This window comes from Mesoplodon mirus, assembly GCF_964341445.2.
Source record: "Mesoplodon mirus genome assembly, chromosome: 9".
In the NCBI taxonomy this organism is placed as follows: Eukaryota; Metazoa; Chordata; class Mammalia; order Artiodactyla; family Ziphiidae; genus Mesoplodon; species Mesoplodon mirus.
Window position 1 is genome coordinate 67057171 of NC_138985.1, and position 15452 is coordinate 67072622.

The 15452-nt window shown below is 35.2% G+C and overlaps 1 protein-coding gene across 2 annotated transcripts in view; it reads left to right on the forward strand.

The window, feature by feature from the left end:
- The window catches only part of TAX1BP1 (Tax1 binding protein 1), a 90985-nt gene that overhangs the window by 50206 nt on the left and 25327 nt on the right, over positions 1 to 15452 (forward strand). For both annotated transcript variants that reach the window (XR_014295056.1, XM_082633027.1), the window contains exons 9-13: positions 4949 to 5173; positions 5753 to 5899; positions 6258 to 6381; positions 8178 to 8275; positions 11667 to 11792. Coding sequence is in view for 1 of the 2 variants with exons in the window: in XM_082633027.1 (XP_082489153.1) it covers positions 4949 to 5173; positions 5753 to 5899; positions 6258 to 6381; positions 8178 to 8275; positions 11667 to 11792 (720 nt within the window). In the remaining variant the exon portion in view is untranslated. The remainder of the gene's footprint in view (positions 1 to 4948; positions 5174 to 5752; positions 5900 to 6257; positions 6382 to 8177; positions 8276 to 11666; positions 11793 to 15452) is intronic.

The following is a 15452-nucleotide window of genomic DNA, read 5'->3' on the forward strand; positions in this document are numbered from 1 at the left end:
TCATGTGTTTAAAGTTATGTCTGGTTGTCTCTCCATATATTAGTGCCTTTCTCTCTTTGTGATTATTGAGTAATCTGTGGGGTAATACTTTGAGATCATGTGAACATCCTACTCCCCAATACCCCCCCCCCCTTTTTTTTTTTTTTTGCGTTACACAGGCCTCTCACTGCTGTGGCCTCTCCCGTTGTGGAGCACAGGCTCCGGACGCGCAGGCTCAGCGGCCACGGCTCACGGGCCCAGCCGCTCCGCGGCATGTGGGATCCTCCCGGACCGGGGCACGAACCCGTGTCCCCTGCATTGGCAGGCGGACTCTCAACCACTGCGCCACCAGGGAAGCCCTCCCCAATACCCTTTGACCCAGTGTTTTTTATCCCTTGATGATCCTTACCTGCATCAGTTATTGAATTAATGATTACAAAATGGTGATTTTAAAAATTCTGTCATTCCTTTTATGTTTATTAGTAGGTATTCTTTTATTATAATGAGGTGGTTCCCTGTTGCCCTCTCCCCTTTTTTTAATATCACTATAGACTCTGATTCTTTTTTGTTCAGTGTATTATATACATCAGCGGTCCCCAACCTTTTTGGCACCAGGGACCAGTTTCGTGGAAGACAGTTTTTCCTCAGGGGGGTGGGGGTGGGATGGTTTGGGCTGATTCAAGCACATTACATTTATTGTGCACTTTATTTCTATTATTATTACACTGTAATATATAATGAAATAATTATACAACTCAACATAATGCAGAATCAGTGGCAGTCCTGCGCTTGTTTTCCTGCAACTAGATGGTCCCATCTGGGGGTGACGGGAGACAGTGACACCCGAAGTGGTTGCTTATGTCCAGTCTACTCTGTAAGATGCAGCTTCATTGTCACTTGCCACTCATTGATAGGGTTTTGATATGGGTCTGCAAGCAGTTGATTTATTGTGGTGTCTGTGCAGTCAAACCTCTCTGCTAATGATAATCTGTATTTGCAGCTGCTCCCCAGAGCTACCATCAGCGCCTCAGCTCCACTTCAGATCATCAGGCATTAGGTTCTCATAAGGAGCACGCAACCTAGATCCCTCACATGCGCAGTTCACAGTAGGGTCCGCGCTCCTATGAGACGCTAATGCTGCTGCTGATCTGACAGGAGGCAGAGCTCAGGTGGTAATGTGAGTGCTGGGGAGCGGCTGTAAATACAGGTGAAGCTTCGCTCGCTTGGCCTGCCACGCTCAATTCCTGCTGTGTGGCCCCGTGCCTAACAGGCCGTGGACTGCTAATGGTCTGTGGCCGGGAGTTGGGGACCCCTGTTATACATCATCATTATTCTTGTTCCTACTCAAATTGTCCTATATTTAGCTAGGGGGGAACCTTCTCAAACCTGCTCTTGTGTCTTTCTGATATGTCCCCCTAATGCTTTGAATGCTTCCTTGTTTTGTGGTAGAACTGTGTATTACAGTTTTAGGTTCTGCTCCAGATCTGGTATTACCCATTTCTCCAAAGAACCTGATTTTTTTCATGAGTGAAGGGTATTTTGAAGCCAAGCCACTAGATCCTTTTGCTACTTTGCACTTTCAATAGACAGACATTTTAAGTCTTAAATTTATATTGATATCTCCAGTTCAAATTCAGTATCTCCTAGGGTTCTTCCTTATCTTCCTCCATTACATATTTATGTATCTCTTCTCCCAGTGTGAGGACCCTTGTTTCCAAAATGTTGTATCTGTTCATGTTTTCTAACCAGCTATACATACCAGTAGTTTCAGAATTATTATATCAATGCCACTTCCAACAGTATGTCTACTAAATAAAATTAAGATCTTTTCCAGTTCTTTTATCTTAGAGTATTTCACTAAGGATGTAGAGTACCATGTTCAAAGGTTACTTGAATTAATTTTTTTTAACATATTTATGTTATGAATTTGTAATACAGTTCAGTTATTTTGTTTTCTCCTAACCTTTTCCTTTAATTTTATTTTTTGAATATGTAAAATAGTTGTATCATTCACAGTCAAAATGAAACAAAAAAAATTTACTCTTCGCTAAAAAACTCCTTTCTTACTGGTACCCATAGGTAAACATTTTCACTGGTTTCCAGTTTTTTCTTCTTATGTTTGTTTTTGCAGAAATAAGCTTGGTGTATGTGTGTGCATGCACACACCCTTCTCTATCCCCTTCTTTCTTAAAAGTGCCATGCTACTTATACTCCTTTTCACTTTGCTTTTTTTTTCAGTGAACAATACAGACTGGAAATCATTCCCTAGCAGTTCATAGAGATCTTCCTAATTTTTAAAGAAATGGCTGTGTAATACTACATTGTTTAGATTTACCCTGATTTATTCATTAACTTTTATGGATGGAGTATTATGTGGTTTTTAGTAGTTTGCTAATAAATACACTCAGGTATAGTTAATGTAACACTTAGAACGTCAGATGTGCGTGATATTTAGAATTAATGATTAAGACCCAAGTTACTTTTCAGGGTATTGAATATAGCAGATGCAAACAGGAAGGTGAAAAGCATGTTTGATTATTTATTTGTTATTTAATAAGATGCTACTTAAGCAAGACTTCTGTGAGGAAAGCATAGGTATAGAAATACCTGGAGAAATTGATGCCTGGTTGTTAAAAGTTTTTAAAAAATTATAAAAGCAATAAAAAAAATCATGGTTATAAAAAAGTTCGAGTAGTATGTGAGGGTACAAGGTAAAAGTAACCCATATCATTTCCCAGATATATTATTATATAATTTTACTAGAAATCTGTGAATGTACATACAATATTTATATTTTAACAAAAATGAGAATATAATGTTACAAAAACTTTTTTAAAATTTATGGAATGTCTAGACATCTTGCAGTATGAGTACACATACAGATCTTCCTCATTTATTAGAACAGCTTTGTAGGGAATTCCCTGGTGATCCAGCAGTTAAGACTCCACGCTTCCATTGCTGGGGGACTGGGTTCGATCCCTGTAACTAAGATCCTGCAAGCCGCGAGGCCAAAAAAAACCCCCAGCTTTGTAGTATCTCTCCTTTTGTTTAACAGCTGTGTAGTATGCAGTTGTTTTTAGTTTTAGTATACAACCCTTAGGTATTATAAGCATGATGGCAGTAAACATTCTTGTACAGATATCTAGGCACGTGTATAAATCTGTAGAATAAATTCCTCAAAGTGCAATTGCCAGGTTGAATGTTTACATTTTCAGTTATTTTCAGATTGCCTTTCAAAAAAATTAATGTATCAACAGGGTATGACACATACTGCTGCTAGTAATGGTTGCATAGACTTTCATTGTGTGGAGGATATATCAAGTTTATTTATAATAAATTCCCATTTAGACATTTGATTTTTAATAATTTTTCATAATCTTAATATTTTACTGAATCCCTGCAAAACTAACCCTGCAAAACTAAACCTATGTCCATACCCTTTAATCAGAAACTCATGAAAATAAAATTGATAAATCAAAAGCCATGTGCTTTTTAGAGGTGTTGATGATTGTTTCAAAAATCTGGTAAGAATGCTTACCACTTATAGATTATATGAGCCCACATGTTTGTAAATGTGCCAGTTTTCCTAAACCATCCAAATATTAGAGCATTACTTTTTTCAGTCTTTGTTAGCTTGAAAGAGAATGAATGGTATTTGTTTTACCTTCTTTATTTGAATATTTTTCTATGTATAATAGCCGTTTATTTTAAAGAAATTTCACGTTCATGCCTTTCTCCATATTTTTCCTTTTCTGGGTTTTTTTTTCTTTAAAATTTTTCCATTTCTTATTGATTAGAAAATCTATATCAGAGTATTATACATTTTTTGAATATATTACAAATAGTTTTCTTCTAGTTCTCTTTTTTGCTTTTTTCCCTTCTGATATATAGAAGCTGATAACATTTATATATTAGCTCTATTAATGTTATACTTAGAAAGATTTTCTTCACCCCAGCATTACATAAATAATCATTTACATTTCCTTATAAGTAGCTAACAATTTAAAAACCACGAATGGGTTGCACTTTTTGAGTTTACATTATTTCTAATGCAGAGATAAAAATATGAATGTTGAATAAACTAGATTTATTGAGCTCATAATGTCTTTAATGTTAAAGGAAATAATTTTATCATGGCAGTTTTTATTTTATTTATTTTTTATAAATTTATTTATTTATTTATTTGGCTTTGTTGGGTCTTTGTTGCTGTGCGTGGGCTTTCTCTAGTTGCGGCGAGCGAGGGCTACTCTTCATTGCGGTGCGCGGGCTTCTCCTTGCCGTGACTTCTTGTTGTGGAGCATGGGCTCCAGGCGCACGGGCTTCAGTAGTTGTGGCACACAGGCTTAGTTGCTCCGCGGCATGTGGGATCTTCACAGACCAGGGCTCGAACCCGTGTCCCCTGCAATGGCAGGCAGGTTCTTAACCACTGTGCCACCAGGGAAGTCCTATCATGGCAATTTTAACTTTTTAAAGATACTTTTAGGTTTGGTAAGAGGTGCTAATGTAATGGTATATTAATATTATATTGGATATGTTATAGGTTAGATCATAGGAAACATTTTTTTAACCAACATTTTTGGAGTTACAAAGAAGTTTTTGTAATTATTTTTATTGCTTACCATAAAAAATGAGGGTCAGTAGTTCTAGCTGGAGAGATTCTGGGGGACAGAAGCTTCCATTCGAGTATCTATTTAGCTAAGCATTGGTTATGTTGCCTGACTTCCTGTACTTCAGGTTTGTCATGTATAAAGTGATAGTAGTGATGCGTAGGGTTGTTATATGGGGGTCTCTGAAACAAAGTCACATCTTAAATTTTTTATAGACACACATACTTCATCTAAGTCATGAATAGAAAAGCAATATTTAATTTAAAATTTTAGATCTGTTGAAATAGGAATAAATATTGTTTCTGCTTCTGTTTTTTACTTGAATGGTTTAATTACAAATATATTTATCTGCCTTTCTTCAGGAAGATACAGTTTTTTTCAAGGAGCAACTTCGTAAAGCAGAGGAACAGGTTCAGGCAACTCGTCAGGAAGCTGTCTTTCTGGCTAAAGAACTTAGCGATGCTGTAAATGTGCGGGATAAGACAATGGCAGATCTGCACACTGCACGCTTGGAAAATGAGAGAGTGAAAAAGCAGTTAGCTGATGCAGTGGCAGAGCTTAAACTAAGTGCTGTGAGAAAAGACCAGGTAAAGCGGGTTAATTTTGAATTTCCAGTTTGGTCAAAAACTCACGATAAGCTTATGAAAGAGAATGAGTTATGTTAAAATAATTGAGGTCAGATTCCTGGTCACAGAATTTTAAATTGCCATTCATTTTGTTTAGTCATTGTAACTTCTTGGGTTGAAATTAATGCAGGCTTTAAGAAAAACTTCTGTAAGCAAATTCCTAATTGTTAGTAAAAACTGCTCTATTATTGTTAACTAAACTTTCTGATATAAGGTATATATTGCTTTGTTTAGAGTTTATTTACTAGCTGCATAAAATGGTACTATGGTTATTTAACAGGGTATGCTTGCTTCTCAGGAGATAGGATATTCTTTTCAAGTGTTTTGTTTTTGTTTGTTTGTTTTTTAATGAACCTTAGTCCTAGGAATATAAAGCTGGATTTGTTAGGAGACCTAATGTGACTCTAGCCAAAACTCCAAAACAAATAAAAATTAAGAGCCAGAAAGAACAAAGCGAAAAGAAAGTTGGATTTACTACTACATTATGAGATACGAGATTTTTATGTTTCTCTTAGAGGAAGGGTTTTTTTTCTCTCTTAGGAGAAGACTGATACACTGGAACACGAACTGAGAAGAGAAGTTGAAGATCTGAAACTTCGTCTTCAGATGGCAGCAGATCATTATAAAGAAAAATTCAAGGAATGCCAGAGGCTCCAAAAACAAATAAACAAACTTTCAGACCAATCAGTAAGTATAATTGAATTCATCACAGTAAAATAATTCCTTTATCAATATTTTTGTTTACAAATCAAATTTATAATGTTATACCCTTTGAATATAATTTCTGCTTTATTTCACATTACTGGCCTAATATTGTAGTGATAATTTTTTTTAAATCTGGAATTTTTATTTGTTGGAGAAATAAAATGTTCTGTTTTGTAACGTTTAGGTCAGTTAGTAAAGTGATGTATGTAACTTTAGTCTTTGTTGGCCTTTAAGACAGCAGCAGCTTTGTGGACTTTTCAGGATTTATTTATATGATGCATGGTTGCTGAAGGAGGGAAATGTAACTCATTTAACCATTGATTGTTAACATTTTGAACAGGCTAATAACAGTAGTGTCTTCACAAAGAAAATTGGGAGTCAGCAGAAAGTGAATGATGCCTCAGTAAACACAGACCCCGCTACTACTGCCTCTACGCTTGATGTAAAGCCACCACCTTCTACAGGTAACAATCTTTTAGGCTTTTTGTATGACGTGTCCTGCCTTGAAAAGTATTTATACTCATTTATACTGCCTGTTCCATGTGTCAGAATTTTAGGGAGCTTTTAAAAAAATCCTTCTAAGTGAGGGATTGAGGCAAAGGGAAAGTAAAGGTCTAAAAGCAAAGGGAGGGGCTTCCCTGGTGGTGCAGTGGTTGGGAGTCCGCCCGCCGATGCAGAGGATGCGGGTTTGAGCCCTGGTCCGGGAGGATCTCACATGCCGCGGAGCGGCTGGGCCTGTGTGCCACAACTACTAAGTCTGTGTGCCACAACTACTAAGCCTGTGCTCTAGAGCCCATGTTCTGCAACAAGAGAAGCCTGCGCACCGCAACGGGGAGTAGCCCCTGCTCTCCGCAACTGGAGAAAAACCCATGCAGCAGGGAAGATTCAACGCAGCCAAAAATTAATAAATAAAAAAATTTATTAAAAAAATAAAAGCAAAGGGAAAGTAAAGGTCTAAAAGTAAGTCATGCATGTGGTGAATATACAAAATGTGAGTGAACTAGTATTTATCTTCATGAGCATGGTTAATCAAATGAGCTGGTGTTTGTAAGTGCAAATGCTTATAGTATTTGATCTATAGGAAGAGAGCCAAGAATTGAATTTTTTTTTTTTTTTTTTAATTGCGCGGTACGCGGCGCCTCTCACTGCCGTGGCCTCTCCCGTTGCGGACCACAGGCTCCGGACGCGCAGGCTCAGCAGCCACGGCTCACAGGCCCCGCCACTCCACGGCATGTGGGATCTTCCCGGACCAGGGCACGAACCCACGTCCCCTGCTTCGGCAGGCGGACTCTCAACCACTGCACCACCAGGGAAGCCCCAAGAATTGAATTTTTAATTAATATTCTAACACTGTGGAATTCTGAACCATTTATGGCACTTTAATTGTACAATTCTGTGGGGAAAACTTAAAAATCCCTTTAATTCTATTCATTTTTCTCTCTTTCTCGCCTTTTTTTTGTTTTGGTTTTGTTTTGGCTGCTTTGGATCATTAAGGTACTTTCCTCATTAGTGTACCTGTTGGTGGATAAGTTAAATATTTTATTAGTTTATTAACTTACAGAACATATTAGAGAGATAGTGAATACATGAACAACATGAAAATTTAAATCAACTCTAGGTTTTCACTTGTCCTAATGTCTTTTTTTCACCTTATGTTAAAGATTTGACAATAACAAAAATAAATACTAGAGCATGTAAAGTATATTTAATTGTGTAGTGTTTGGGGCAATTGGTGTTTTAGACTTTTAAAATGTATTATAAGTTTCCTATGCTATTAAATATTTAGATTCAACTGCTGTAGAACAGGATCCTGCCTTCCATTTCTATATATCCTGTGTAGTACCAAGAAAGGTGTTATATTGACTTAATAAAGACTTATTGAATAGTAGTGAAGGACTAGAAAAATGATTTAATGTTTTCTCAAAGTATGTCTTTCCTATATATCCTATCAAGTATATAGAAAACAATTTTTGTGCCATTTTAGAACTATTTTTAGCTAGTTAAAAAATATGATCTTTTAAAATTATTGAATGAAAAAATTAAAATTAAAAAAAATTTTAAAAATTCTCATCTAATGTTTATATTGTCCTTCTCTGTTTATTTAGTGTATGAATAGATGTTTTAAAATAGATGTTTCTCTCCTTTAGTATTCCATTTATTATATTTCACAGTATACTGACCCTCAAGTTATTCTGACCAGGAAGATAATACAAGGATCAAAATAATTTGTAATAATTTTTAATTTTCTGCCTTGTTATAGCTGAGATAGATTTTGACAGTCTAACTAAGGGACAAGTCTCTGAAATGACCAAAGAAATTGCTGCAGAAAAGTATAATAAATGTAAACAACTCTTGCAGGTAAGCTAGCTCTCTTGTAAGAGAAAGATTTATCAAATGTAATGGCTTAGCTTATCTTTATTGTTTTGATTGATGGGTATCCCAGGGTTTCTTTTTTATACCCATATACTGATATTTAGTTTCACTTTTGAGATGATAAGTGGGGGGTTGTTCTGTGTACCTGCTCATGTAGGCATGTGTGTAAAATCATGATCCTTGGGAATTCCTTGGTGGTCCACTGGTTAGGATTCAGCACTTTCACTGCCGTGGGCCTGGGTTCGATCCCTGGTTGGGGAACTAAGATCCCACAAGCTGCACAGCATGGGCAAAAAAAAAAAAAAAAAAAAAACACGATCCTAAAACTATTGTTTTCTGTTCCCCTGATGTCCTTCTCTTGATAATGGGCAAGTGATTAATTGAGGTTGGGGTTGGATATTGTCTGTCTGTCTTCTTCTGATAAGGATACATGAAAAATGTTTGAACTGCATAAAAGGGAAGTATTCTTTTTTACACTTACTGTAATAATAGCAAAGACTTTCACCACATCCTAAAGTGACTAGATTTGTAAAGTGGAAAAAAAGGAATGGTACCCAGATGAGTCGTTGCCTTTACGGTATTATTTTGATTATATTAAACTATTATTCAAACATTTAAGTTTTGCAACTTCCTAGTAGTATTCACTCCTGGAGTATTTAAAGGACAAAGGGAAAATGCTTCTTATTTGTACCTGATGTGGGGAAGAGAGGAAAAAATGTTTTGTGTATGTTTTTCGTTCGTTCAATTAAATATTTTTTTGTATGTTTGCTTCTCTGTTCATGTGGAGAGGAGAGGGATAATTTTTAGAGCCATATAAGGAAATTCATATATTATTATAGTAATTAACTTAAAATATTTTATGTTGCTGTCTTGATAATATTAGTTTAATGTAATCCTTTAATCAGACTTTGAACTGAACATTTTTGTTGCTTCAGAAGATCCTTCTGTACAGGGTTGATTAGAACAATTTTACCCTTGAGGTCAAAGTAGTTGCTTATAAGGGACTAACCTATTTTTCAGTAAGTATGAAACAATTTTGGATGAATATTTTTAAAAATCTCATTATATAGTAGTATTGAAAGGAAGATAGAATATTCTTTCAAGCTAAAAACTTCCTCAAGGTAATTTTTTTTTTTTACAACTGTGTTGTAGTACAATTGAAATTCAATAAACTGCATATATTTAAGGTCTGCAGTTTGTTCATTTTGCTATATATATATATATATTTGTGGAACTATCACAGTGTCAAGCTAATGAACATTTCCATTACTCCATTAGCTTTTTTGTACTCATTTACAACTCATCCCTCCCTCTCTCACCACTCCTGGGAAACCATTGGCTTGCTTTCTGCCACTATAGATTAGCCTATCTTTTGTACCGTTTCTATAAATGGAATCATATGGTATGTTCTTCTTTTCCTGTCCCCTTTCAGCACAGTTATTTTGAGATTTGTTGATGTTGTTGCTTGTTATTGGTAGTTTATTCCTTTTTTTGTTTGTTTAATAAATTTTATTTATTTATTTAAAATTTTTTTAACATCTTTATTGGAGTATAATTGCTTTACAATGGTGTGTTAGTTTCTACTTTACAACAAAGTGAATCAGTTATACATATATTCCCATATCTCTTCCCTCTTGCGTCTCCCTCCCTCCTACCCTCCCTATCCCACCCCTCTAGGTGGTCACAAAGCACCGAGCTGATCTCCCTGTGCTATGAGCTGATCTCCCTGTGCTATGCGGCTGCGTCCCACTAACTGTTTTACATTTGGTAGTGTATATATGTCCATGCCACTCTCTCACTTTGTCCCAGCTTACCCTTCCCCCTCCTCGTGTCCTCAAGTCCATTCTCTAGTAGGTCTGCGTCTTTATTCCCGTCTTGCCCCTAGGTTCTTCATGACCATTTTTGTTTTAGATTCCATATATATGTGTTAGCATACGGTATTTGTTTTTCTCTTCCTGACTGACTTCGTATAGTTTATTCCTTTTTATTGTGAGTTCATCTTCTGCCATTTAAAAAATTGGGTTCATCTTATTATTGAGTTGTAAGTGTTCTTTATTCCAGATACAAGTCCTTTGTCAGATATGTGGGGTAAATATTTTCTCCCAGTCTGTGGCTTGCCCTTTTATTTCCTTAATGGGGTTTTTAGAAAAAGTTTTAGTTTTGCTGAAGTACAGATTATCAATTTATTGTTTATGTGTTCTCTGTATGTTCTAAGAAAACATTTACTGTTGCAACTTGTAATGATTTTCTCTTGTTTTCTAGAAGTTTTGTAGTCTTAGGTTCTTTTAGGCCTGTTAACCATTTTAAGTTTATTTTTGTGTATGGTGTGAGGTGTGGTATGTATAGTAAGGATATTTAACTGATCCAGCATTATTTGTTGAAAAGACTTTTCTCCATTGAATTGCTCAAAGCATAAAGCATATATTTTTTCTTTTCTTTTTTTTTTTTTTTAATTAAAAAAATTTTTTTTATTGGCCTTGTTGCATGGCTTGTGGGATCTTCGTTCCCTGACCAGGGATCAGACCTGGGCCCCGTGCAGTGGAAGCACAGAGCCCTAACCACTGGACTTCTGGGGGAGTCCCTCGTCATGTTTTAAAACTCCATTCTTTTAACATTCTGGGTTGTAGAGAAGAGCAGTGTATAAGAAATCCATCTAAAGATTGTCTTGATCAGGAAATCCCAGAGTTTTAATTATTAATATATAGAAATAGCAGCATTATAAATAATGTGATTTTTATTATGTCCTTTGCAAAAGTAATGTGTGCTTATTGTGAAATCTTACGGTGTTACAGAAATGAAGAATAAAGGTGGTAAAAAGTACCATTATGATCCTGATCCCCAGATATAAGGGCTATTAATATTTTGGTTTATGGAATTCCCTGGCAGTCCAGTGGTTAGGACTTTGAGCTTTCACTGCCAAGGGCCCGGGTTCATTCCTTGGTCAGGGAGCTAAGATCCCACTAGCTGTGTGATGTGGCCAAAAATAAATAAATAAATTTGGTTTATTTTTTCTACATATACTACATAGACATCATATAAAATTGTGTTAAACAACTTGTAAAGCAGAAATGGGATTATACTATATATTCTGTTTCTGCAACTTGATATTTTCAATTAATGTATTTTGCCATTTTTCCTTGTTAATTTTTAGATCACTTTGTTCTTTTTCAATAAATATACTCTGTTCCATTGTATGGATATAAAATGATTTGTCCAATCTTCCACTGACAGACATTTTGGTTATTTCTATTTGGTTATTTGGTTATTTTTATACCTTTACAACAGTGTTATAATAAGCATTCAGCACAAGTATTTGTATAGATATTAGCTGTATATGGATTTAAAATCTTTTGGTAATTATACTAATTTCATTTAGGATGAGAAAACAAAATGCAATAAATATGCTGATGAACTTGCAAAAATGGAGATGAAATGGAAAGAACAAGTAAAAATTGCTGAAAATGTGAAACTAGAACTAGCTGAAGTAGAGGAGAATTTCAAAGTAAGTTTACTATTCGTATAACTTGAGGCATAGTACCTGATACTTTTGAAAATGTGCTATCTATAATTTGGTCAATCTAATGTAAAGTTTCAACATGAGTAATTGGGATAGTATTTTCGTGTATAGATAAAAATGTACTATGTATTTAGTTATGTTGAATACAGTTCAGTAACTATTAACTGAGAAAATAGATACCCATATGCATTGACATTGTGGCTTTCATTTTGTGGATTCAGATGGCTATTGAAACTATATCTTTAAATCATGCTTAGTTTTTAAGATGAAAGTGATCGTTTCATATTCCTTGTTCACTTAATTATGAATGTTTGTAAAATTATTCTAGGGGCTTGGTGGGTTTTTTTGGGAGTGTAATAAGATGGAATCAGTAATTTTAAAAAAGTTATGTAAAGGTTTTTAAATTTATCACCAAAAGGGTGTTACTTGTGATCCTAAATGAGATACTGCAGAGTAAGCAATACAGTCTTAATTAATGAAGATTACTTTTGCCAATTTAACATTAGGCAACAAACAAGCCTGAATGGTAAATGATATTTGTAAAAATGTTGGAGAAAAAAATTAGTAGGCTGTCTAGCTCATTAATAAGTGGAAAGACATTTTCCCTCTAAGTAATAAAATATAATCTTAAGTATTTTAAGGTATGTGCATGTGTGTATAATTGGCATTTTTTGTGTGTGTGTGACTAAAGGCCTGGAAGTTCTAAATGATTTAAATTTTCTCTGTCATAGCTAATTGTACCTATAATCTAATTTTAAAATATAACATTCTTAAAGACACCCAAAATTACTTTGTTTGGGTTGGTACAGGCTAAGGTAATTTAACTGCTTGATCCTTTTTTATCTTCATCTGCTGTCAGAATGAAAATTTGAAACTTATTTCATGAGGTTATTGTTGTTCCTGGGATCACTGTGAATATTGTTTTTATTGCCTGGGAACTTCTGTTATTATTAAACAATATGAATACTGAATTTATATGAAACTTTATTTTTGCAGATTGATTAGGAAAAATGATTTAGTAAATATTTATTGAAGCCTATTAAATATACAGCACTATGTCAGCTATTATGTGGGTGATCATATAAGTACGGCACAGTGCTGTGCGTAAGGAGTTTATAACCTGGTAAGGCGTGCTGGAAGTGTAATCATGGTTCTCAAAACTTTCACATTCTCAACCTAGGTAATCACCTTTCAAACCCATGGGAAGCTAAATAATGTTTTTATTTCATTAATGATAAAAATTAACATCGAGATTAAACAACATAATTAAGGTTGTACAACTGGTGACGGTGCTTGGCTGTTTGTTTAGTGCCTTTCCCCTTATTTTGTGCTGCTTAGACACAAACACCACGAGACAAGGCAAAATGTGATGAAGTTCTACATAAGCTGTAAGTCTAAGTACTTTAGGGCTGTTTCCAATGGAATATTTAGGAGTCAGATGTTACGGAGAAACTAGACCTGTGAAAGACCAAACAGGAGGGGAGGATAAACACAGCTGGGAAAAGAAAGAAACATCTTTCTAAACAGATAGAAAAGCATTACAGGTTTGGAGGTCAGAAGTAGAGAGTGTAATCTGGGAGCTGTGACAGTCTTAAGTAATAGGACTTCAATATCTGTGGTGGAGTAGATAGATGTGAAAGATAGGTTGAAGCCAGATTAGGGGGGACTTAAACTGGAATGTGGGTGCTATTTGCTGTTAAGAATTTTCTAGGAGAAAAGGGACCCAACCAGAGTGGGTCTTTATGAAAATAATTTGGTAGCACTGAGAGGATTTACAGGTGGGAAGGGTTTTTGAAGGTAAGAAAATTAGGTACAAATAATTCTTAGCATGAATTGATAAAGGCCATCTCCTTGGATACCTTCCCCAATCACCTACCATTGAACCTATCAAGGAAAGCCTTAGGGAAAAACCATTGAAGAATAGTTTTATTTGTATCCATAATGCTTATGCTGTAATAGGCAAATAATGGGTAGTTGTTGAATAAATGAAAGACTTGGAGACTGAAAATGTTGAAGAGTAGAGGAAGAGGAGAGGGAGTGTTTAATATAGTTTCCTAGCTTCAATCACAGTGGGCTCTGAGATTAATAATATCAGTTAACAAAAGTAGAAAAGTAGGTTTGGGACATTTTACCCTTACAGTGCAGAAGGACAACAGTGAAAACATGTTTACCCATCAATTAAAAAGGCAGATTCGGATCTTGGGAAGGAGAGAGTGTGGCACATGAGTTAATATTTGTGATTTATTCATATGAGCATGATTGTTGAAGGCATAGAAGAAAGGGCGTTTACAGAGAATGTAGAGAGAAGAAGCCAAAGAAGAAACTTGGGGGAATACCTATATTTGTAATGGTGAAGAAGCAGACTTTAAAAAAAGAGCATGAGAGGATGACAGTGTTGGAGCAGTTTCACATAAACCAGGGAATAAGCTTGACGAGTAAGGGAAGTTAGTCAATACTGACAAGTAATTCAGAGATGTCAAAGAATAAGAACAAGGAAAATACATGGATATGGTAATAGGAATTATTTTGATAGAATGGTATAAACTAACTCTTGAAGGGTAAGGAGAGAGTAAGTAGATGATGAAAAATGATAATTTCTTTCTCTCTTCAGCTTCAGTTGGCAGAGAAGGACAAAGAGATAAATGGTCTAACTTCATATTTGGAAAAGCTCTCCAGGGAGAGTGTACTTAAAAAAAAGTTTCATATGACACTGAATGATAATACAGCTTTATGAAGGGACACACATTTTACAGTTATGTGAGGGTGATTTTTTTTAAAGTTAAATGACTAAGGAAAAGACAAACAGGTGTTAAGACTTTTAGGTGGAAAACGTTTTTAGTTAAATAATACTTAAAATTATTTTGTTAGGAGAAAAATGCTCAAGTGTTGAAACTTAGTTTGATTTTTGTTACATAGTTTGTATTTAACAAACAATTTTACAGTGTTCAAATTTAAGAGAATAGTAAACAAATTTAAAATTATACCTAATGTATTTATCTGGTTTTCTTTTGTAATAGGAAACATTTTAGAAGTTGTTTAATGATTTGTAGCATAACCTAACATTCAGAGCATACATTTATAATATAAAATGTGCTGTAGTGCAGCATTTCTCACAGTATGGTCTGTGATCCTTTGGGGGTCCCCATCCCCTCTAGAGGTCTACAAAGATAAAGCAGTTCTCGTAATATTACAGTATTTGCTTTTTTCCCTGCTCTGATACATTGCACTGTTGGTATAAAAGCAGTGGTGGGAGAACTGCAGGTGTATTAATACTGAGTCAAGGCAGTGGCACCAAACTGCACTGGTAGTTACTGTATTCATCCTAACCATGCGTTCACAGTTTAAAAAAAAAACAGTTTCACTTAAGATGATGAAACAGTAAAATATTAATTTTATTGAAGCTTGACCCTGGGGGGTGTTTTTAATATTCTGTGTGATGAAATGGGAAGTACTCCCAAAGCACTTTTGCCTAATGAAGTAAAGTGGCATTAAAGTACCTTGAAGGTAAAGCACTGTGTGATTGAGTTCTAAGCTGAACTAGCCTCTTTTTACATGGCATATCATTTCTATTTTAAAGAATGACTGATAGACAAAATTTGGTTATTCAGACTGGGGTATTTGGCAGATATTTTCTTGAAAAGAAGG